Source organism: Mobula birostris, chromosome 31, assembly GCF_030028105.1.
Source record: "Mobula birostris isolate sMobBir1 chromosome 31, sMobBir1.hap1, whole genome shotgun sequence".
Lineage (NCBI taxonomy): Eukaryota > Metazoa > Chordata > Chondrichthyes > Myliobatiformes > Myliobatidae > Mobula > Mobula birostris.
This window is the reverse complement of record NC_092400.1, coordinates 30,804,610-30,828,933: the sequence shown is the minus strand read 5'-3', so window position 1 is coordinate 30,828,933 and position 24,324 is coordinate 30,804,610. Positions and strand designations below refer to the sequence as shown.

Genomic DNA, 24,324 nt, shown 5'->3' with positions numbered 1-24,324 from the left:
CTGCTGCGGCTCCTTGAAGACCGTGTTAGGGAACTGGAGCAGCAGCTTGGTGACCTTTAGCTTGTACGGGAGAGTGAGAAGATATTCGATCAGAGTTACAGGGAAGTAGTCACCCCGAAGTTGCAGGAGGAGAGAGTTGAGGAACAGATCTGTGGGTGAAAATGCCTTGTTAATGAGAGAGGTCAGAGGAGAATGGCCAGACTGGTTCAAGCTGACAGGAAGGTGACAGTAACTCAAATAAACACACATTACAATAGTGGTGTGCAGAACAGCATCCCTGAACGCACAACTCAACGAACATTAAAGTAGATGAGCTACAGCAGGAGACACCTAATAAAGTGGCCACCGAGTGTGTTCTTCCTGAGTAAAGGTAGCAATAACTAAATATAGAACTCAATTGTCCCATGATCTGAGCCATGAACCAGAAAAGAGACACTGAAGGGAGAAAATCAAACAAGCTCCACTCTTCCCATCCTTCTAGAGCAGTATTTCCCAACCTTTTTTAATACCATAGACTCTAAGCAATAACCAAGGGGTCCATGGAGCCCAGGTTGAGGACAATTGTTCTAGAGCTTACACAAGAATTAAAATTACCTTTCAGATTTAATAATACTTCTAAACATAGGTGAGATAACATTGCTGTAAGTTCTTACTTAATGCATCATAGGTCGGCAGAACATCAAATGACACACTCTCTGAAGACTTCTTTGATTTCAACTCAAAGCTCAGAGATTTTGGTGGGATGCTGCTTTGCTTTGTTGAGGTGATAGTAATATCACGGATCTCATATGCAAGGCTTCTGGAGCATTCTTCCAGAATTTGCTGAATTCCCTCGAGAATTTCAAGCCTGGTGTCTCTCTGGTCCTGGAAACTTTTGAAGCAACTGAGGAAGATGACAAGATCTGCATCTGAGTTCTGTTTTACGGCTGTACCTTTCCCCGATGACCCACCCTGTCAAAAACAATAATGTTTAATTATTTCTGATTATTACAATGATTGGCAAACAGTTCCATTCCAGATATTTGATGTAAACAAATGACCCACATTTATTAGCTTCACTATTGATAGTCATGGGATTACAGTCCATTTACATTGTTACTTTGTTTTCACAATTACACACAGTGGCTGTTTTTCCAGATGCTTGCCATCCAAATATTCCCCTTTTCCAGAAATCATCAATCAGATGGGATGTCCACAACTTTTCCCCAAAGTAGATATTCTATGCGTATGATCATAAATGATCACTGACAGCAGGTTATTGTACTTTATTGGCAAAACATTCAGCCTCATACTCACTGAAGATACAGTTTTTATATTAAAAAAAAGTAAAACAGGAGCGGGAAGACCTGTGCTGATAACTCCATCCTGAATCTGTGAAATGCTCTGCCACAGACTGCAGTGGAGGCCAAATCCGCGGGGATATTTAAAGCAGAAGTTGATAGTTTCCTGATCGGGCTGGGCATCAAAGGATATGACCTGAAGGCAGGTGTATGGGGTTTTGAGTGGAATACAGTATCAGCCATGATGGAATGGAGGAGCAGATTCGATGGGCTGAATGGCCTAATTCTGCTCTTATGTCTTATGGTCTTATGGTCCCTGCAACCAGCACTAAGTGATTCTGCTGGAAGATCTCAGTCAGCGCTGAGAGAATCACTATTGATTGCTCGGAGTAGGGCTACAAAGTTTGAAGATACGAATTTGCAGATAGCGTGTCGGCTAATGAGAATACAGAATGTAGAGGCAGCTCGAAGGGCCCATTGGGAACCTGATCCTGTGAAGGTTCAAGCAATGTTGAGACAGGGCAATGATCCTACTGTGGGGTTGGGAGATGGGGATACCAGGCTGGATGATGAAAATGAGGGGGACAGGGAAGAGTGAACACCTCTGCTTAATCCCTGTGACGATCGCATTCTGCCTTTTGAGTGCAAAACAGTAGGGGCCAGGCCAGTGATTACACGTTTCCACACCAGCCACGGGGGGCATCGGCACACTGCTTCTTCCTCTCAGGGGGTGGGGCCAAGGAGGAGGCTCAGAAATGTGTGAGGGATGGTGTAATGGACACCTTCGACACAACACAGCTCAGAGAATTCTACGACGAGGAATTAGCAAGTTTAGAGGAAAGATAGAGACAAAAGATTGGGGAGCCCTTGGCTGCGTAAAGGTTATTGAGAATATGGGAAGAGGGGGTACCAGAGGGAACCTATCTAACGAAGAGATGGGTGCCTTAAGAAGCCTGTCGTCCCAACATGCAATTGATAATGCCCTGAGAACATGGCATGCTTCTCCTGAGCATGATGCATCACCATGGATTTGAGTAACAGCAGCAGTTCAACTTGGGTATCCCACTCTTACTGAATGGAATTTAAACCCCAAAAGGAGTGGAGCACAGTAGACAAGGCTTCTACACTTCTATGCCAGTGGACTCTTATCAGACCAGAGGATATTGAATTAACTTCTGGAATGTTAGGACACATGGTTACCGAGACAGTTTTCTCAATAAAAGGGCTACTGCTGTCTTTAATAGCACCAGCTGCTGGTCATCCTATAAGTGGAGCGATTCAATTATTACAGGTGTCGAAAATGTAGAAGAGGGTGCCCATAGCCAGGTGCAGAGGTTAATTGGCAGAACACAGTACGTCTACTTGCAACACTGTGCGTACGACACAGTGCTCAGCAGCACTGGGGCTCCACAGAAGACTGTCTTGTCTCCCTTTCTCTTCACCATTTACACCTCGGACTTCAACTACTGCACAGTCTTGTCATCTTCAGAAGATTTCGGATGACTCTGCCATAGTTGGATGCATCAGGAAGGGAGATAAGGCTGAGTACAGGGCTACGGTAGGAAACTTTGTCACATGGTGTGAGCATAATTATCTGCAGCTTAATGTGAAAAAGACTAAGGAGCTGGTGGTAGACCTGAGGAGAGCTAAGGTACCGGTGACCCCTATTTCCATCCAGGGGGTCAGTGTGGACATGGTGGAGGATTACAAATACCTGGCGATACGAATTGACAATAAACTGGACTGGTCAAAGAACACTGAGGCTGTCTACAAGAAGGGGCAGAGCCATCTCTATTTCCTGAGGAGACTGAGGTCCTTTAACATCTGCCGGATGATGCTGAGGACGTTCTATGAGTCTGTGGTGGCCAGTGATATCATGTTTGCTGTTGTGTGCTGGGGCAGCAGGCTGAGGGTAGCAGACACCAACAGAATCAACAAACCTATTCATAAGGCCAGTGATGTTGTGGGGATGGAACTGGACTCTCTCACGGTGGTGTCTGAAAAGAGGATGCTGTCTAAGTTCACAAGATCACAAGACAAAGGGGCAGAAGTAGACCATTCGGCCCATCGAGTCTGCTCTGCAGCTCCCCCATGAGCTAAGCTATTCACCCATCTAGTTCCAATTTCCGGCTTTTTCCTCATATCCCTTGATACCCTGACTAAATAGATACCTGTCAATCTCCTCCTTAAACACCCTCAATGATCGGGCCTCCACAGCTGTATGTGGCAACGAATTCCACAAATCCACGACCCCTTGGCTAAAAAAATTTCTCCTCATCTCTGTTTTAACTGGGTACCCTCTAATTCTAAGACTATAGCCTCTTGTCCTGGACTCACCCACCAAGGGAAACAACCTTTCGACATCTACTCTGTCCAACCCTTTCAACATTCAAAATGTTTCTATGAGATCCCCTCTCATTCTTCTATACTCTAATAAACACAGTCCAAGAGCTGACAAACGCTCCTCATACGTTAGCCCCTGCATTCCAGGAATTATCCTCGTAAATCTTCTCTGAACTCTCTTCAACATCAGTACATCCTTTCTAAGATAGGGGGCCCGAAACTGCACACACTATTCCAAATGAGGTCTCACTAATGCCCCATAGAGCCTCATCAACACCTCCTTACTCTTATACACTATTCCTCTTGAAATGAATGCCAACATAGCATTCGCTTTCCTTACTGCCGATCCAACTTGGCGGTTAACCTGTAGGGTATCCTTCACGAGGACCCCCAAGTCCCTTTGCACTTCCGATTTTTGAATTTTCTCCCCATCTAAATAATAATCTGCCTGATTATTTCTTCTTCCGAAATGTACAACCGTACATTTGTCAACGTTGTATCTCATCTGCCATTTCTTTGCCCACTCTCCTAAACTGACTAAGTCTCTCTGCAACCTTTCCATTTCTTCAACATTTCCTGCTCCTCCACCTATCTTGGTGTCATCCGCAAACTTAGCCACAAAACCATTTAATCCATAATCCAAATCATCGATATACATCGTAAAAAGAAGCGGCCCCAACACCGACCCCTGCGGAACACCACTAGTAACCGGCAACCAATCAGAATAGGATCCCTTTATTCCCACCCTTTGCTTTCTGCCTATCAGCCAATGCTTCACCCATTTCAATATCTTTCCTATAATTCCATGGGCTCTCATCTTATTAAGCAGCCTCATATGCGGCACCTTATCGAAAGCCTTTTGAAAATCCAAATACACAACATCCACAGCCTCTCCCTTGTCAAGTTTATTCGAGATTACCTCAAAAAATTCCTATAGGTTGGTGAGGCAGGGTCTTCCCTTCATGAAACCACGCTGGCTTCGGCCTATCTTGTCATGCACCTCGAGGTATTTCATAACCCGTCCTTGAGGATTGTCTCCAATATCTTTCCAACTACCGATGTCAGACTAATAGGTCCGTAATTTTCTGTTTGCTGCCTCCTTCTTTTCTTAAATAGCGGAACTACATTTGCGACCTTCCAGTCCTCCGGAACCATGCCAGAGTCTATTGATTCCTGGAAGATCATTTCCAATGCTTCCACAATCTCCAAAGCCACCTCCTTCAGAACCCTTGGGTGCACCTCATCCAGATCAGGAGACTTATCTATTCTTAGTCCATTTAGCTTCCCAAGCACTTTCTCTCTAGTAATCTTGACTGTACCTAAATCTATTCCCTGATACCTCTGGCTATCAGGTATATTGCTCATGTCTTCCACTGTGAAGACTGATGCAAAATACTCATTCAGTTCCTCCGCCATCTCTTTGTTATCCATTATAATTTCTCCAGCATCATTTTCAACTGGTCCCGTATCTACCCTTGTCACTCTTTTACTCTTCATATATTTATATAAACGCTTAATATCCTTTTTTATGTTAATCGCCAACTTCCTTTCATAATTCATCTCTTCTTTCCTAATGACTTTCTTAGTTTCCTTCTATAAGTTTTTTAAAGTCTTCCAGTCCTCATATTTCCCACTAATTTTTGCTTCCTTGTACGTTGTTTCTTTGGCTTTTATTTTTGCCTTAACCTCTCTCGTTAGCCACATTTGTGCCATTTTTCCATTCATGATTTTCTTTTTTCTTGGAATATATTTTTCCTGCATTTTCCTTATTTCTTGTAGGAATTTCATCCAATTCTGCTCTGCCGTCCCTCCATTTAGCTTACTTTTCCAATCAACTTGGGCCAGTTCCTCTCTCATACCACTTTAATTTCCCCTGTTCCACTGAAATATTGATACACCTGATACCAGCTTCTCCTTTTCAAATTTGAAACTGAACTCAATCACATTATGATCACTACTTCCAAGGGGTTCCTTTACCTCCAGCTCCCTAATCGCCTCAGGTTCCTTACACAGCACCCAATCCAGAACAGCCTGTCCCCTGGTGGGCTTCTGGACAAGCTGCTCCAAAAAGCCATCTTGTAGGCCTACAAACTCCCTCTCCTGAGATCCATTACCTTCCTGACTTTGCCAATCCACTTTCATATTAAAATCCCCCATAATTATCTTGACATTTTCCTTCTGACATGCTTTTTCTATTTCCAGCTGCAACATGTAGTCCACATCCCGGCTGCTGTTTGGAGGCCTGTATATAACAGCTATTAGTGTCTTTTTACCCTTGCCATTTCTTAATTCTACCCATAAGGATTCTACCTCTTCTGATCTTATGTCCCTTCTTTCTATTGATTTGATATTGTTACTCTGGGTGATCCTGCACATCCCATAAAGAAATATTTGTAGCGTAGTTTAAAGCTGGTATTCCGAAGGAGTAGGTAAATGGGTTTCCTACCCCTAGCCGCTACGCAATGTGGAAATACTATCAGGAAGAGCAAGAAGGGGAAACTGTTGAGGGGGAAGGGTCATTCCCGCCTGTGGCCACCCCCTTTACCTACCTTCCTATCTTTCCTATACACTGTGTATCCTTGGATATTCAGCTCCCAATTACATCCATCATTTAGCCATGACTCGGTGATGGCCACAATGTCATATATTTTAACCTGCAGCTGTGCAGCAAGGTCATCCACTTTATTTCTAATGCTGCATGCATTTAAGTTGCATGCCATCTTGGACAATGTCTCCCATCCACTACATAATGTACTGGGTGGGCACAGGAGTACATTCAGCCAGAGGCTCATTCCACCGAGATGCAGCACAGAGCGTCATAGGAGGTCATTCCCGCCTGTGGCCATCAAACTTTACAACTCCCCCTTGGAGGGTCAGACACCCTGAGCCAATAGGCTGGTCCTGGATTTATTTCATAATTTACTGGCATAATTTACATATTACTATTTAACTATTTATGGTTTTATTACTATTTATTATTTATGCTGCAACTGTAACGAAAACCAATTTCCCCCGGGATCAATAAAGTATGACTATGACTATGACTGTGACTAATTAAACAGATGGAGATTGGGTGATCCTGCACATCCCATAAAGAAATATTTTTAGCGTAGTTTAAAGCTGGTATTCCGAAGGAGTAGGTAAATGGGTTTCCTACCCCTAGCCGCTACGCAATGTGGAAATACTATCAGGAAGAGCAAGAAGGGGAAACTGTTGAGGGGGAAGGGTCATTATTCAAGTCCTATGCAGACAGAGGTCCTTTTGTCCTCTGCCAGATTTTTTTTTCCAAAAATACTTTATTCAGAAATATTACAAAATAAAAATAATTACATACAGGAAAAGAAAACCATTCGTTGACTGTGAGTCCTTATTCAATACAGTTATTAACAATAAAAATTTTGCGTTGACTCTGTTCATTTACAAATGAAAGATGTTTACAGTAAATCATGAGTTTACTCTCAACCCTTGGTCAAGAGTTAAGACTTATTAACAATCAAAATTTTCAACAATAAAGGCAGGCAATGGCTCTAATACTTTCCCAAATTAACAATTCCACCCACTCCTTGGGCACCATGTTGATTATCTGTCCACACCGCTGATGAGGGTAGGTCTCCTCCCCACCCAACCTCACACCCTCCTACGGGTGATGAACGTTAAACTGTGGTCCTTCCCCACCGGGCCTTCGCGGTGGCTGCACCAAGTTTGAGTGCATCCCTCAGAACGTACTTCTGCAGACGAGAGTGTGCCAGTCGGCAGCATTCAGTCACGGACATCTCTGTCAGTGGGTGTCCTCTGCCAGATTCCTCACATTCCATTCAGGGTTCCCTGCGAAGGATATCAGTTCGCCAGCAGTGGGAATTGAGGTGTGGTTAGTACATTCGCGCCTCATCGTTGTAGGGAGGGGTTCATTTGACCTGCATCCCTCTTCCCTGTAAATAGTGTGATTGATCTAAATGTGGAGAAATGCAAGGTGTGGCCACGTGCGCCAGTTATTTTTGTGCGTTTAAAGCCTTGAAGAGATTCTGTGAATGCCTTGGATTCCAGCCATTTGCATTTTCCCTATTAGTTGTTCTCTGATAAGTGTTGTTTCTCTTTGAGAAATGAACTGTCTTTTTTAAGTTTTTGCAGTTTCATAGGAAGTTTTAAAGAGGAGTACTACAGCCAGGCTTTGTGATTTTTGTTTTGTTTTTAATCTGTTACTTTGTTTCTTGTTTTCTAAATCTGTTACATGTTTATTGTGTCTTAATATGTTACTTTGTTATTTGTCTCTCCACATCATTGGTTTATGGATGACTCATTTCATACTGGCCGTATGAAATTTGAGTTGAAATTTGGGCAACTTAATTCCTGATATGAGCTGCCCACATTTCAGAGGGAATTGAGCATCTGGAGAGCAATTCTTATAGTTCTACTGTTTTTGTGTTTTCTAAATGTCCAGTGACAATCAGGATAAATATACCTATTCACAGAGAGTGCTGTCTGTATCACTTGCCAGACCCACAAACCTGATTCTACATTACAGGCATGGCTGCTATACAAGGAAGTAAGGGGACTAGGACCTCGTGATTTATAAGGCAGAGTTTGAACTGGGGCTCCAGTGAGCTAGAAGATAATGTGGGAAATTCGGACCCAGTGGGTTTGATGGCAGGGGATAAACTGGTTACTGGTCAGTTAAAAGGCAGTGTTGCCAGGATTTGGTCTGTTCCCTTCCCTTTGTGCAAGGGTATTAATGGCTTGAAACCTGACGGTGGTTGCTGCAAGTGAGGTGAACTGTGTTATAAGGGAGAAGTAGTTCTTTTGGGAAATGTGGAAGTTCTGGATGCTTATCTACTGCAGACCTGAAACAGATTCCATTGGCAAGACAACCTGATTGACTGGTGAGAGCCCATTCACCTGGCCCCTGCAGCCAGCACCATGTGATTCTGCTGCTAATACAGTGCTGCCCATGATGGGTGTCTTAGTCAAGAGAGGAGGAGGGCAAATCTGATCTCTGTCCTTGGGGAACTGGTAGGAGGACAAAGGAGGGGCAAAGCAGATAAAATACAATTTCCAATTCTAAATAATAATTCAACTGATCAATCATATCACAGTGCTGAATTGCGTCCTCACGCTTTTCCCTGCCTCAATTTATACCAAAATTGTTTAGCTATCCGATTTTCAAAGTTTTAACATCTCAACCAATCCCAAACCGTAATTTTTTTTTGGATGGGACTAGAAAGATGAAACCAAATTTCAAATTGTCACCATTGGCCACCTCATTATCCAGAAAGCTGAAGTAGAGGCAAGCCATTCCTGAGCTCTATCAGCTGTCCAGGAAGACGATGATAGCTAGGATACCTTGGGAGATTTCCCAATGAGCCAAAACAGATTATAATTTAATGTAGTTCTTTGGCAGAAACTCTATAATACTGCTGTACAACTGTTTGCTGCCAAACTTGTTAACATTTTGGGAAACTTCTTTGACGTTCTGGTGTCCTAGAAGAAAACCCATTTTCAACAATTTATCTTCAAATCAGGAGCGAAAAGGGCTGTAAAGTTGGAGATTCAGCCAACACCATTACAGGCACAAACATCCCTACCAATGAGAACATCTTCAAGAGGCAGTTCCTCAAGAAGGTGGCGTCTACCATTAAGGTCCCTCACCATCAGGGACGTGGCCTCTTCTTGTTACTACCATCAGGGAGGTGGTACACATTCAACGTTTTGCCAACAGGTTTTCTCCCTCTGCCATCAAATTTCTGGATTGTTGATGAACCCAAGAACACTGTCTCACTGTTTCTCTTCAGCACTATTTATTTATTTCTTTACTAGTTATAACTTATCGTAATTTTCTCAAGCTTGAACTGCACTGTTACCACAAAATAACAGATTTCACAATGTATGTCAGTGATATAAACCTGATTCTAATATCATCAAATTCATCTGAAAACAACTCCATTCACAAGGAAATGAATTAAAAGATAAATTAAAATAAGAAATTATTCAAATCACTTGGAGGCACAGTAAACGTTTACATTAAAAGCCAAGCAACTTACCTTAACAGCTCTGACCACTTTAATGTTGGGTTGAGACATAAAACATCGATTCTTTAAAAATACACAGATTCTGTGCACAGCCTGCTTCACCTCAGCATTAAATCCGACTGGCTCCAAGTTTCTTTTGATGAAGTCATCCAGTCTCCTGGGCTCTGTGTAGTACAGCTCCATTGTCGCTGAGCGTATGTTCTTCCTCAGGACTGCGGTCTTATCTCTGCCCCACAGATGCAGTGGATGAGGAGCTGAACTTCTTTATAAACTGGTTGTTAGCTCCACCTTCAAATAATAAAAATGCCGTGCAACGTGGAGATAAGCTTTTCTCAGTGCAATAAGATTTGTACACATCACAGTTCAGTGACTGATCCACCCCTGCACTGCCTCGGATGTTTTGGAACACAATGGAAATTAGCTCTCCTAAGTTTCATTTCCTTACTTTGCTCTTCCTGTGACTTTCTATTCCTGGTTCCATTAAGATTTTCCTCACTGCTCTCTGGTCAGTGGCATTTTTCCTTCATTGATCCACATTTCAAGGGTAATTTTGGTAACTGGAATAACACGGGGCAAATGCTAAGAAGTCCTATCCCTGAGACCCATATTGCAACCCAAAAAGGAATCAAATCACAAACAAGAGTAAACCTGCAGATACTGAAAATCCAAAGCAACGCACACAAAATGCTGGAGGAACTCAGCAGGCCAAGCAGCATCAATGGAAAAAAGTGCAGTCAATGTTTCAGACCGAGACTCTTCAGCAGGATGGAGAAAAATAGATCAGAAGTAGACTTAAAAGGTGGGGGAGGAGAGAGAAGCAGAAGGTGAAACTGGGAGGGGGAGGTGTGAAGTAAAGAGCTGGGAAGTCGATAGTTGAAAGAGATACAGTGCTGGAGAAGGGGGAGTCTGATAGTAGGGAACAGAAGGCCATGGAAGAAAGACAAGGCGGGGGAAAGCACCAGAGGGAGGTGATGGGCAGGCAAGGAGATAAGGTGAGAGAGAAAAGGGAATGGGGAATGGTGAATCGTGGGGCGCATTACCAGAACTTTTAGAAATGGATGTTCATGCCTTCTGGTTGGAGGCTACCTAGACAGAATATAAGGTGCTGTTCCTCCAAACTGAGTGTGGCCTCTTCGCGACAGTATAGGTGGCCATGGATTGACATATCGGAATGGGAATGAGAAGTGCAATTAAAATGGGAGATCCCACTTCCACTGGCAGACGAAAAAGTCTCCCAGTCTACGTCAGGTCTCACCGATATACAGGAGGCCAGACCTCTGCAATCAGCTGGACCACATGTCACCTCGGGGTTCTGAAAGAAGAAGCTGAAGAGATTGTAGAGGCATTGGTAATGATCTTTTGAGAATCTCTAGAATTTGGAATGGTTCTGGAGGACTGGTAAATTCCAAATTCATTCCGTTCTTTAAGAAGGGTGGGAGGCAGATGAAAGGTAATTATAGCAACTCACTCAAAACACTGCTGGAACTCAGCCGGCCAGGCAGCATCTAGGCAAACGAGTATAGTCGACACTTTCAATTGCTGGTCCTTAAACTTTCTCACGTCCTGCAAGGAGCAGAGCATTGCCTGTCTACTGACTACAGAACCTGCCGTCTACAACACCGGCAGGCATGGACGTCTCCAGACCGTGACCCCTGTTGCAGGCCTCAATGGCTCTAACGGTCCTGAGCAGATTCAAAACCCAGAATCCATCGCCATCAAAGCGTGTTCCAACAATCTCAGACACCTTCAAGGTACCAATTGTACATTCTCCAACTCCGACTTTATCCTTGACCAACAGCACCTTCAGGCCAGGACTTTTATGAACTCCACTGGAACCCCCGTCTCCCATTCCCCCACCACCACTCTGCAATCCCCTGTCTCTCTCCCAGCACTTGGGTCCTTGGAGATGCTCTCTCCTTCTTACCCCACTTTCCCTGAACACCCCAACCCACCGCTCTCTGACACGACCAACCCCCTTCCCCCCTCTGATCCAAGCTCTCATCCATACCAGGCCTTCACCGTCCCCTCTGACCTTCCCCCCTCTGAGGCAGAACGTTCTGTCCTCAGTAAGGGTCTCACCACTCCTCTTTCCAATTCCAAACTCACTCCTTCCGAATGTACTGCTCTCCACGCACCCCCGGGCTAATCCTAACCTCACCATCAACATCAAACTCACAGATAAGAGGGGTGCTATAGTAGTCTGGCATTGACCCTTACCTTGCTGAGGCCCAGCGACAACTGTCAAGCACCTCCTCTTACTTACCCCATGAACAAGACCCCACTAAGCACCAGGCCTCAAAGCACTCCATTTCTTTCTGGACACCAGACCCAGCCAGTTTCCTTCCACCACCACTTTCCTCCATCTGGCGGAACATCCTCACTCTCAATAAGTTCTTATTTGGCTCCTCCCACTTCCTTCAAACAATAGGTTTAGCAAATGGTACTCGCATGGATCCCAGCTATGCCTGCCTTTTTGTCAACTACATGGAACAGTCTATCTTACTACTCTGACGTCTATTCCCCAACTTTTCCTATGCTACATCGACAACTGCATGGGATCTGCTGCCTGCACCCATGCCCAGCTTATTGACATCATCAACTTTGTCTGAAACTTCCACCCTGACCTCAAATTTAACTGGTCCTTTTCCGACACCTCCCTCCCCTCTCTAGATCGCTCTATCTCTGTCTCTGGAGACAGCTTATCAACTGATGTCTATTATAATACCCGTGACTCTCACAGCTACCTGGACTATACCTCCTCCCACCCTATCACTTGTGAAAATGCCATCACAGTCTCTCAATTCCTCCATCTCCACTGCATCTGCTCTCAGGATGAGGCTTTTCACTGCAGAGCAACGGAGATCTTGTCCTCCTTCAAAGAAAGGGGCTTCCCTTCCTCCACCTTCATCATCGCTGCCCTGAACAGCACCTCTTCTATTTCGCACAAGTCTGCCATCTCCACATCCTCCCACACCCCTACTAGTCCTCATCTACCACCCCACCAGCCTCCACATCCAGCACATAATCCTCCGTCTTTTCGTCATCACCAACAGGATCCCAAGCACATCTTTTCCTCACCCCTACTTTCTGCTCTCCGCAGGGACAAGTAATTGGGAACACAAATGGAACGTTGCTCTTTGTTGCCAATGCGGTGGAGTATGATAGAAGGAAATGTCTCCATACAACTCAACAGGGCATTACTGAGGCAATGTGTGGAGTGCTATCTAAATATTTCTTTGGTCTTCTTATTCATGGGAAGAGAGGAAACAGTTTGTAAGCTTGATTCCTGGGATTAAAAGCTGTTTTATGAGAAAAGGTTGAGGGGGTTGGTCATTTCCTCTTTGGAAATTATACCCACTGGAGTTACAGAAAGATGAGAGGTTTTCTCACTGACAGTCTGAGAGGAATCGACAGGACAGATAGTCAACAAATACATGCCTTGTGAGAGAGGGCATATTTTCAAAAATGAGGAGAGAGATGAAGAATGAATGATTATATATCCCAGACCGAGATGGACACATGGTTGTTCTATGGGGAAGTTCATCACAGGTAAAACCGTGCTGACCACTGAGCACGTTTACATGAAATGCTGTCATAGGAAAGCAGCATCCCTCATCAGAGATCCCCATCTCCCAGGACATGCATTCTTTTCACTTCTGCCATCAGGTAGAAGGCACAAGAGCCTCTGGACTCCCACCACCAGGTTCAGGAACAGTTACTGACCCTTAACCATTAGTCTCGTGAATAAAATGAAGGGCCTCGTGCTTGCCCCATCATTGAAACCTTCCCACAACCACTGATCTCACTTTTAGGGAATCTTTATCTTATCTCATGTTCTTGTTATTTATTACCATTTATTTATACTGTACTTGCATTTGCACAGTTTGTTGTCTTCTGCACTCTGGTTGGTCTTTCATTAATCCTGTTATAGTTACCATTATATAGACAATTCTGTGGAATTGGGCTGGAAAAGGCAGCAGGTGTCCAAATGGAGTGGAATAAAACAAATCCATTATAAAACTGCTCACATCCCTTTTTTTATATAACAGACATCTGTCCGCTTTATCATTCTGAGAAGTTGGTCTGCACCTGCACTTTGGCTCATTCCTCATACGTTACGTTGTCCCAAACATTCAGCCCACTCCCTCTTCTACTGGAAAATAGAATTTTCCAACCCACTCTCTCTTCTATTGGAAAATAGAATAAAATAGAATAGAGTTTTCTATTGGAGAGCTTGCATGCCTATCTTTGCAGCTCATCCAATCAGAAAGGGAACAGATCAGCTCTGTCCGAGTGAGTGATGCTCGATGCGCCGTGAAACTAAACCCTCGGTAGGATGTTTGATACTAACTGTGAAAAAAGAATTAAAATCACTTATTGCAAAGCTCCGAAAGCCCAGGAAACAATGGTGACGCGTTCTGCGTCGTAATTACCTTAGGAGTGCAGTGGCCCCTTTGTGTAAATTCGGACCTCAGCAATAAATGGAAGCAATCCTGCTAAGTTTCACTGGGAAGAGTACAGCCTAGGGTTAATCGAACGAGTGGAGATGAAAGGTGCTGTTTCGACACAAGTAAACAATCTTCGTGTCGATTCACAGGCTGAAGTTCAGCAAACTGTTTTGATTTCCCCGTTCTCGGGCTAAGTTTCGATTTCGAGATCTGACGTTGCTGTTAACAGAGGAAACGTTCAAAGTCAGAAGCAGGAAACTGTGGAAAAAATTATCAGCAGGCAGCAAGTATTAGAGATCGGAGAGAACAAGTTATCGTTAAGTGCAGAGAGCAGACAAAGGGAATTCTGTATCTCTGGTAGAGTGAGGCCACGGTTAAAGTGACTGACAGGCGAGATGCAGTGATGATGTTCCTCTTACTGGGTAGCCTGGGACCAAGGGACATCGTTGACAGGAAGAATTGAACTCTGAGATGGAGAATGGATAACTCTCTACCCCGGAGGGATGTGGAAACCCAGTAAATTTCATCCATTTTCGGTCCGACACCACCAGGTTCAGGGACAGTATTAACACCCACACTTCACTCACCTCAACACTGAACTGATTTCACAGACTATGGACTCATTTTCAATAACTCTACAACTGATGTACTCAGTATTCGTTATATAACTATTTTATAGCATTATTTTATATTTGAACAGTTTCTTTTTATTTGCAAATTGGTTGGCAGTATGTAGTTTTTCATTAATTCTATGCATTTCTGTGTTTTAAATGCCTGCAAGAAAATGTATCTCAGGGCGGTGTATGCTGACAGATACACACTGATAATAAATGTACTTTGAATTTAGAGGTTCACATCTTCTATTGCTGTCAGCATACATTGGCGGGCTGTAATTGCCATAACAATGTGCTTTTTGCAGATAATTACAAGATGAGGAGAAGCATAAGTAAAAATAAACTTAACTTACGTAAATTATCAATAACTTGCACATGTGCAAATTAAACAGTGACACCAGTGTGATTGACAGCAAAAAAAAATACTCTGAGGTTTTTCAGATTGGCTCATGAACTTAATAGCAGTGGGAATGAAACTTTGAGACTTGGGTCTTCAGACTTCTGTTTCTCCTGCCTGATGCCAGCATCCAGTTAGTGGGGATCCCTGATGAGGGATGCTCCTTTCCTGGAACTGTCATACTCCGGTCCGTGAAATCTACATTCCGGTTCATCGATCCTTATTCCGGGTGTTCCTGTTTTCCTTTGATTCTAGTTTTGGACTGGCTACATAAATAGCTCCTCGATTCAGCTTCGGGCACTAGACTGTTCATTTTCTCTCCCTCTCTCACCCTCTCCCCCTCTCCCCCTCCCTCCCTCTCTCTCTCCCTCCCTGCCTCCTTCACTCTCTGTCCCCTTCTCTCCCTCTCCCCCTCCATCTCCATCTCTCTCTCCCCTCAATCTCTCTCTCCCTCTCCCTATCTCTCAATCTCCCTCCCTATCTCTCAGTCCCCCTTCCTCTCCCTCTCTCTCTCTCCCTCCCTCTCCCCTCTCTCCGTCTCTCACTCCCTCTCCCTCCCTCTCTCATTCTCCCGCTCTCTCACTCTCCCTGCCTCCCACTCACCCCTCCTTCTCTCTCTCTCTCTCTCTCCCTCCCTCCATTTTCTCCCTCTCGCTCTCTCCCTCTTCCTCCCTTTCCCTCATTCTCTCCCCCCTCCCTCTCTCCCTCCGTCTCTCTTTCTCCCTCCCTCCTTCCCCCCCTCTCTCTCTCCCCCTTTCACCTCCTCTCCCTCTCACTCCCCCTCCCCCTCCTGCGGCCTAGAAAGGGTCCCATCCCTGTGCTCCAAGGGGGAGTCCCGGTTCCGTACCAAGAGCCTCACTAAGCTGAGTCCAAGATCCGAGCTAAACCTAGTCCAAGAACCACGTCCTCTCCCAGCGCAGGAGTGTCTCACCCAGCCCGGTGCTGGGGATTCCTCCTCCTGTGCTGGAGATTCCCCGTCCTGTCCTGTAGCCATGTCCAAGAACCTCATCCTGTCCAAGCCACTTTCCAGAACCTCGTCCTGTCCAGGTCAAGGCTTTGTGGTTCTTGTTCTGTGCAGGGTTTCTACGTCCTGTCCTGTAGCCACGTCCTGTCCTTGCCAAGGTCTTAGTCCCGAGTCCTAGCCTAGACCCGGGTTCCAGTTCCGAGTCAAGACCCAGGTTCCGAGTCCCAACCAAGACCCAGGTTCCCAGTCCTTGTCCAGGCTCTGGTTCCGGAGATCCGTGTCACTAGTCCAGGCTCCTTCTTCCTAGTTCCTCGTCCAGGTCCCGTGTTTCTGGACAAGTCCAAGCCCAGGCCCTGAATCCTAGTCTCGTCCAGGGCCTGTGTTAATGTCCAGCGTCGTTTCTTCCTGACTCCCCTTGCTTTCCTGATAAATCTTGTCCTGTTCCTAGAACTGCAGTCTCTGTGTCTCGCATTTGGATCCACCATCAACTGAACAGTCCAGCCATACATGGACCCAGCAATAATAAAGGACACTGTCTTTCTGAAGCACCGCTCCTTGAAGATGTTGTGGATGCCATGGACACGAGTACCCAAGATGGAGCTGAATAATTTTACAACTTTCTGTGGCTTCTTTCGGTCCTGTGCAGTAGCCGCCTTCCCCACCCCCACCCAAACAGACGGCGACGCAGCCTGTCAGAATGCTCTCCACGGTGAAGTTTTCGAGTGTTTTAGTTGATAAACCAAATCTCTTCAAACTCCTAATATAGAGAACATGTCTTCTGAGGAAAGGTTGAGCAGGCTGGGGCTTTTCTGTTTGGAGTGAAGAAGGATGAGAGGTGACTTGATAGAGGAGTACAAGATGATAAAAGGCACAGATAGAGTGGACAGCCAGAGACCTTTCCCCAGGCGGAAATGGCCAATACAAGGGTGCATAATTTTAAGGTAATTGGAGGAAAGTTTGGGGGGATAACAGAGGTAGGATTTCACAGAGAGAGAGAGAGAGAGAGAGAGAGGTGGGTATGTGGAACGTGCTGCCAGAGGTGGAGGGAGAGGCAGATACATTGGGGACATTTAAGAGACACTTAGATAGACACATGGATGATAGAAAAATGAAGGGTTATGTCGGAGGGAAGGGTTGGATTGGTCCTGGATGTAGTTTAAAAGGTTGGCACAACATTGTCGGCTGAAGGGCCTGTACTGTGCTGTAATGTTCTATATATTTGGGTCCACCATCACCACCCCCTGTATGACAGGAACATTGCCTCTTGTAGATATCCTCCATGGTGGGAGAGTCGTACCCCCGATGGAACTCTCTGAGTCCACCCTCTCCAACATTCCCACACAACTCTTCACAAAATCTCTGCCAGACTCCCACAGTCTCAATTTTTCCTCGTCTGGCTAAACTGCGACAGCCACAGAGCTCTTTCCCCTTATCCCGCAATACCACTGGCTTTCAACAATCAATCTCAGAATTCAAATTAACAATGAACCTGGCATCAATTACGATATGCAAATGAGAATAAATTTATCCAAGTTTATACCATTGTCTGTTTTGAAATGTTTCCTAAAGTCACTCCTGAAATGAGAATCTAGAACTTTCAGATCATTTACAAAGGGTTGGACTCTCAAAGAGAGATGGGTTTATTTCTATCCAACCATTCACTTCTACTTAACGCAGAATAATATAGCACAGTCCAGACCTTTTGGCCCAAGATGTATGTCAACCTTTTAACCTCGGCCAAGATCACTCGGATGCATACCTCACACAGGGCCCTCTGTTTCTCTTTCATCCATGTGCCTAACTCAAAGACTGTTAAATCTCTATAATGTATTGCCTTTACCCTCACTTCTGACAATGCATTGCACACACTTACCACTCTCTTACACATTCATCCAATCATTTCCACTCTGGAAAAAAAAGGCTCTGGCTGTCTACTCTATCACTGCTTCTTATTATCGTATATAGCTCTGTCAATTATACACCTTTACCTTGGAAACGTAAACCAAGTCACCCTTACCCGGTTAAATTCCAAGGATTTCAAATGAGACTGTTATTTCACCGGATAATTTGACCCTGGAGTCCTGCAATCATTCTGCATTGTGCTCATGTTATTTTGTGACTGTATGTGCTTGGTCATCACTATATGTGCTGTATGTGTTTTGCACCTTGTCCCAGAGGTTGTATACGTATGTATAGTTGAATGACAATAGACCTGAAGTTGAAGTTGAACTTAAGTCTTTGTCGCTCTCTCTGTCTGGGCTATTATATCCCATCTATGCTGGTGCTGTTCAGAAGTACTCATGTGGTGATTGAACCAAAGTTCGTGCAGCCGTAATGAATCCTATGTCCTCCACTGTTCAATACCTCAGTATAAAGGACAACCATCTACTGGCCCTTTGACTGTACCCTGAACCTGTAAAGATCACTTTAATGATTCCATCTTTTAAATACTCATGCTGCACTTCCAATATTTAGGCCAACGTAGATAAACTTAAATTCTCCAGCATGGATATCTTTTTCCCAAAGTATCTCTTGTTCACTCGAAGAATTAATATGACCTGCCAGTGTAAATCTTGCACCTGTTGTCACATGAACAAAGTCACCAGAGAGAAGTAGCTGGTAGATATGAAGCAGCCTCTTGATTCGACAAAATGAGACATGGCAGGCATCATATTGAGACCTTTTCAGAGGAAGAGGTCTGCTCAACGTAAGACTACATGACATTTTATATGCTAAAGATAAAAGGACAATTCTATATTTACAATGTATCTGCAATGCTTTCTTTGAACCACACAAAACTGTCACTTTCGGTTCGGAGCAGGCAGCAAAGTGAGAGGGCTTTGGCAGTAACGGGATGAGCGAAGCAGGTTTACCCGTGTTAATTGTGGAAAGGAAGAATGTGTGTGAGGCCGATTTTCTGTGCTCGGTGTCTGTTGTGGGAGGTCCTGGAGTCTCCCAGCCTCCTAGACGTCCATATCTGCAGCCGGTGTGTCGAGCTGCAGCTCCTAAGGGACCATGTTAGGGAACTGGAGGTGTAGCTCGATGACCTTCGTCTGGTCAGGGAACTGAACTGAAGAGACTGGGGAAGAGGCGGTTGGCTCACAAATAAAGAAAGCTTGGAGACAGTGTGTGAGGGAGGATAGGCAGGTGATAAAGAAGGGAAGCATTCAAACCGATGGTGTCTATTTTAATGCAAGGAGTATTGTGAACAAAGCGGATGAGCTTAGAGCATGGATCAGTACTTGGAGCTATGATGTGGTAGCCATTGCAGAGACTTGGATGGCTCAGGCACAGGAATGGTTACTTCAAGTGCCAGGTTTTAGATGTTTCAGAAAGGACAGGGAGGGAGGTAAAAGAGGTGGGGGCGTGGCACTGTTGATCAGAGATAGTGTCACGGCAGCAGAAAAGGTGGACGTCATGGAAGGATTGTCTATGGAGTCTCTGTGGGTGGAGGTTAGGAACAGGAAGGGGTCAGTAACTATACTGGGTGTTTTTTATAGGCCGCCAATAGTAAAGAGGATATTGAGGAGCAGATAGTGAAACAGATCCTGGACAGGTGTAATAATAACAGTGTTGTCATGGTGGGAGATTTTAATCTCCCAAATGTCAGTTGGCATCTCCCTAGAGCAAGGGGTTTAGATGGGGTGGAGTTTTATAGGTGTGTTCAGGAAGATTTCTTGACACAATATGTAGATAACCCTACAGAGGAGAGACTGTACTTGATTTGTTATTGGGGAATGAACCTGGTCAGGTGTCAGATCTCTCAGTGGGAGAGCATTTTGGAGATAGTGATCATAATTCTACCTCCTTCACAATAGCATTGGAGAGAGATAGGAACAGACAAGTTAGAAAAATGTTTATTTGAAGTAAGGGATATTATGAGACTATCAGGCAGGAACTTGAGGAACTTGGAAGCCTAAATTGGGAACAGATGTTCTCAGGGAAAGGTACGGAAGAAATGTGGCAAATGTTCAGGGGATATTTGTGTGGAGTTCAGCATAAGTACATTCCAATGTGACAGGGAAGTTATGGTAGGGTACAGGAACCATGGTGTGCAAAGGCTGTAGTAAATCTAGTCAAGAAGAAAAGCTTACAAAAGTCTCAGAGAGCTAGGTAATGGTAGAGATCTAGAAGATTATAAGGCTAACAAAAAGGAGCTTGAGAAGGAAATTAGGAGAGCCAGAAGGGGCCATGAGAAGGCCTGGCGGGCGGGAGTAAAGAAAGCCCCAAGGCATTCTACAAGTATGTGAAGAGCAAAAGGATAAGACATGACAGAATAGGACCTATCAAGGGTGACAGTGGGAAAGTGTGTATGGAACCGGAGGAAATAGCAGACATTCTCAATGAATACTTTACTTCAGTATTCACTATGGAAAAGGATCTTGGTGATCGTAGTGATGACTTGCAGTGGACTGAAAAGCTTGAGCATGTAGATATTAAGAAAGAGGATGTGCTGGATCTTTTGAAAAGCATCAAGTTGGATAATTTGCCGGGACTGGATGAGGTGTAGCCAAGGCTACTGTGGGAGGCGAAGGAGGAGATTGCTGAGCCTCTGGCAATGATCTTTGCATCATCAATGGGGATGGGAGAGGTTCCAGAGGTTGTGGATGTTGTTCCCTTTTTCAAGAAAGGGAGTAGAGATAGCCCAGGAAATTATAGACCAGTGAGTCTTACTTCAGTGGTTGGTAAGTTGATGGAGAAGATCCTGAGAGGCAGGATTTATGAACATTTGGAGAGGTATAATATGATTAGGAATAGTCAGTACGGCTTTGTCAAGGGCAGGTCGTGCCTTACAAGCCTGATTAAATATTTTGAAGATGTGACGAAACAAATTGATGGAGGAAGAGCAGTAGATGTAGTGTATATGGATTTCAGCAAGGCATTTGATAAGGTACCCCATGCAAGGCTTATTGAGAAAATAAGGAGGCATGGGATCCAAGGGGACATTGCTTTGTGGATCCAGAACTGGCTTGCCCACGGAAGGCAAAGAGTAGTTGTAGACGGGTCATATTCTGCATGGAGGTCAGTGACCCGTGGTGTGCCTCAGGGATCTGTTCTGGGACCCTTACTCTTCTTGATTTTTATAAATGACCTGGATGGTAAAGTAGTGGGATGGGTTAGTAAGTTTGCTGATGACACAAAGGTTGGGGGTGTTGTGGATAGTGTGGAGGGCTGTCAGAGGTTGCAGCGGGACATTGATAGGATGCAAAACTGGGCTGAGAAGTGGCAAATGGAGTTTAACCCAGATAAGTATGATGTTGTTCAGTTTGGTAGGTCAAATATGATGGCAGAATATAGTATTAATGGTAAGACTCTAGGCAGTGTGGATTAGCGGGATCTTGGAGTCCGAATCCATTGGACACTCAAAGCAGATGTGCAGGTTGACTCTGTGGTTAAGAAGTTTAAGCTTGTTTAACCCCCCCAACCAGTTCGATGACTTCTAACCCATTCTGCCTCACCAGATTCACAGCAATGTGTTGACTTTAAACTGTTCACTGAATTGGCCAGTAAGCCATTCAGGAGTAGTGATGGATAGTCATTTGAATACTGATCTTGTTGGAGATACACACATCGTGTGAATAAAAAAGAAGCGGAGCACACTGATCCTTACAGAATGGACATTTAGAACACAAATGGGAAAATAATTCAGTGGTCATCGATCAGACTACACTTGGAATTCTGTGACCAGTTTTGGGCTCATTATCAGTGAAAAGGATGTGCTGGTATTTGAGAGCATCCAGAGGAGGATCACAAGAATGGTCTGGGAATGAAAGGGTTAACATATGCGGAGCATATGATGGCTCTGGGCTTGTACTCACTGGAGTTTAGAAGAATGAGGGGGAAAATCTCATTGAAACTTATTGAACAGTGAAAGGTCTTAATAGACTGGATGTGGAGAGGATGTCTCCTATAATGGGGCATTCGAGGACCAGGGCGCACAACCTTCAGAACAAAGATGGGGAGGTATTCCTTCAGCGAGACGGTGGTAAATCTGTGGAATTCATTGCTACAGATGGCTGTGGAGGCCAGGTCATTGGGTTTATTTAATGCAGAGTTTGATAGGTTCTCGATTAGTAAAAGCATCAAAGGTTACAGGGAGAAGGCAACAGAATGAGGTTGAGAGGGCATATAATTCAGCCATGATGGAATGGTGGACCAGGCCCCATGGTGCAAATGGCCAAATTCTGTTCCTATCTTTTCTCGTCAGTCAGTTTAAGTAGCCCATAATAGACAATTTTAGATGAATATATGATCTCCGATTGAGCAAAACTAGCCCGATAATCCTTCAAACATTAAAACAGCTTTATTTATTGACTGCCGAATTTCGCACGGTACAAAATAGAATTTACATTATATTAAATTAATATTATTCAGATAATTTGAGCAAAGGTTATTCCCTGCCGTACAGCCAATGGCTGCTATTTTTCACGTTGTACCGATGTGGATTCGCAGAAAAATCTTTTACTCGATTCAAGTCATTATATTTATGATGCTTAAGAGAAGTGCCTTGAGAAAAAAAATTCATAATAATTGAATAGATTCAAAAATCAATAGGCACGTCAATCCACTTTGTACGTGTGTGGTGTAAGAGATGAGAGTTGTGGACAAGCTTAAGGCTTGCCAGAGTTTAAAGTCCACCGTGGGAGAAGTGTCCACATGGGTTTGGTGAGGTCCGAGGGGGGTTGGATTGTGCCTTACAAGGTACCCAAGATGCATAAGTCATCCAAGCTTCCAAATCACCCCCAGTTCCATCAGCAGATATTGGTTACGTTAGCTAACTTGGGTTATGTTCCATCAAAAAGAACACAATATGGAATATGTGTTTCAAGAGTTCCTACCTCACATCAGTTACAGTTAATGTTGATTCGACCAAGGTAATTAACCAATAGTTCCTTAAATGAAAAAACTAATTCAGGTCTTTATCACTGCCATTGATTTTCAAACTGTTTAGTTAGGATCCTCTGCATTAGAAGGTTGAATCTCACTGCCACCACGCAATCTCAGGTTGACAAGGATGGTAGAATTTTGCTTAATGCCATAAGATTGCAGTGTACGTTCATCTTCAAGCGGCATTGATTGAAAGGTTAAGTAGTACTGGCTTCGCCGGATTCGCTCCAGGGATTCAATTTTATCTTTTAAACTTGAAACCTTGTCATTTGGCAAAACCTGGATTGTCAGGTTACGCCCGTTTATTCGGACAATTACACTCAGGGTGACCAGCTGGATTTCTGCATCAAAGAAGATCTTGGCATCCAGCAAGGTGATCCTATCCTCCAGAATGGTGTCTTTGAATAGCAGGCATTGCTGAAGAGCTGGGATGTTCCACTTTTCCTGGATGCCGCGTTTAATCTCAGAGACCTTGTTGTAAATGCTGGCATTTTGCTGTAACGGGTTACAATTCAGGGTCGTCACCGTGACTCGGAATGTCTTCACTGGCTGAGGTAGACAAAACAAAAATGGGCAGAGGTAAAATATGTTCATTTTATACTTCATAGGCAACAGAAAACAAAAGAGGGAGATGGGAAACGACAACTTGAAAGGTAGTTATGGGTGTCGTTAGTGTGCAAAACTACACTTGCACCAAGAGCACTCTGTGGAATAAATTGTGGAGGCTGAAGTGAGGGTGGATGCGTGCCATGGGAATGCGAGCTAGGACAGTGTAGAATAGGCTGTCATGGTCTCAATCAGCAGACAACGCTGATTTGCTGTTCATTTGGAGCTCCATACTCCACTATTTGGCCTGTCACCAAAAGCACCTGCAAATTTCGACAGAGCATTCTACCTGACTGCATCACCGTCTGGTATGGGCGGTGTGGGGGAGAGGAGCTACTGCACAGGATTAGGTAACCAGCACAGAGTTGTAAAATTAGTCCGCTCCATCGTGCGCACTAGCCTTCGTAGTATCCAGGACATCTTCAAGGAACGATGCCTCAAAAGGGTGGCGTCCTTCATTAAAGACCCCCCCTCCCAAGGACATGCCTTCTTGTCATTGCTACCATCAGAGTGGAGGTACAGAAGCCTGAAGGTCACACCCAACAACTTCTTCCTGTCTGAATGGACATTGAAACCACAAACACTACACCACAACTTCTTTTTTGCACTACTTACTTAATTCAACTATTTAAGATATAATATATGCACACACATAATGTAGTTCATATTTTCACTATTATGTACTGCATTGCCGCAAAGATAACAAATTTCATGACATGTGCCTATGATATTAAAACTAGTTCTCATTAATGTTACACAGC

General features: G+C 44.3%; 1 protein-coding gene across 1 annotated transcript in view; it reads right to left on the bottom strand.

Annotated features, from left to right (window-relative positions):
• The window catches only part of LOC140190729 (2'-5'-oligoadenylate synthase 3-like), a 130,674-nt gene that overhangs the window by 83,234 nt on the left and 23,116 nt on the right, over positions 1-24,324 (bottom strand). Inside the window, 4 exon segments of the mRNA XM_072247545.1 lie at positions 654-951; positions 9,659-9,905; positions 14,261-14,313; positions 23,036-23,506. Coding sequence (XP_072103646.1) covers positions 654-951; positions 9,659-9,905; positions 14,261-14,313; positions 23,036-23,506 — 1,069 coding nt within the window.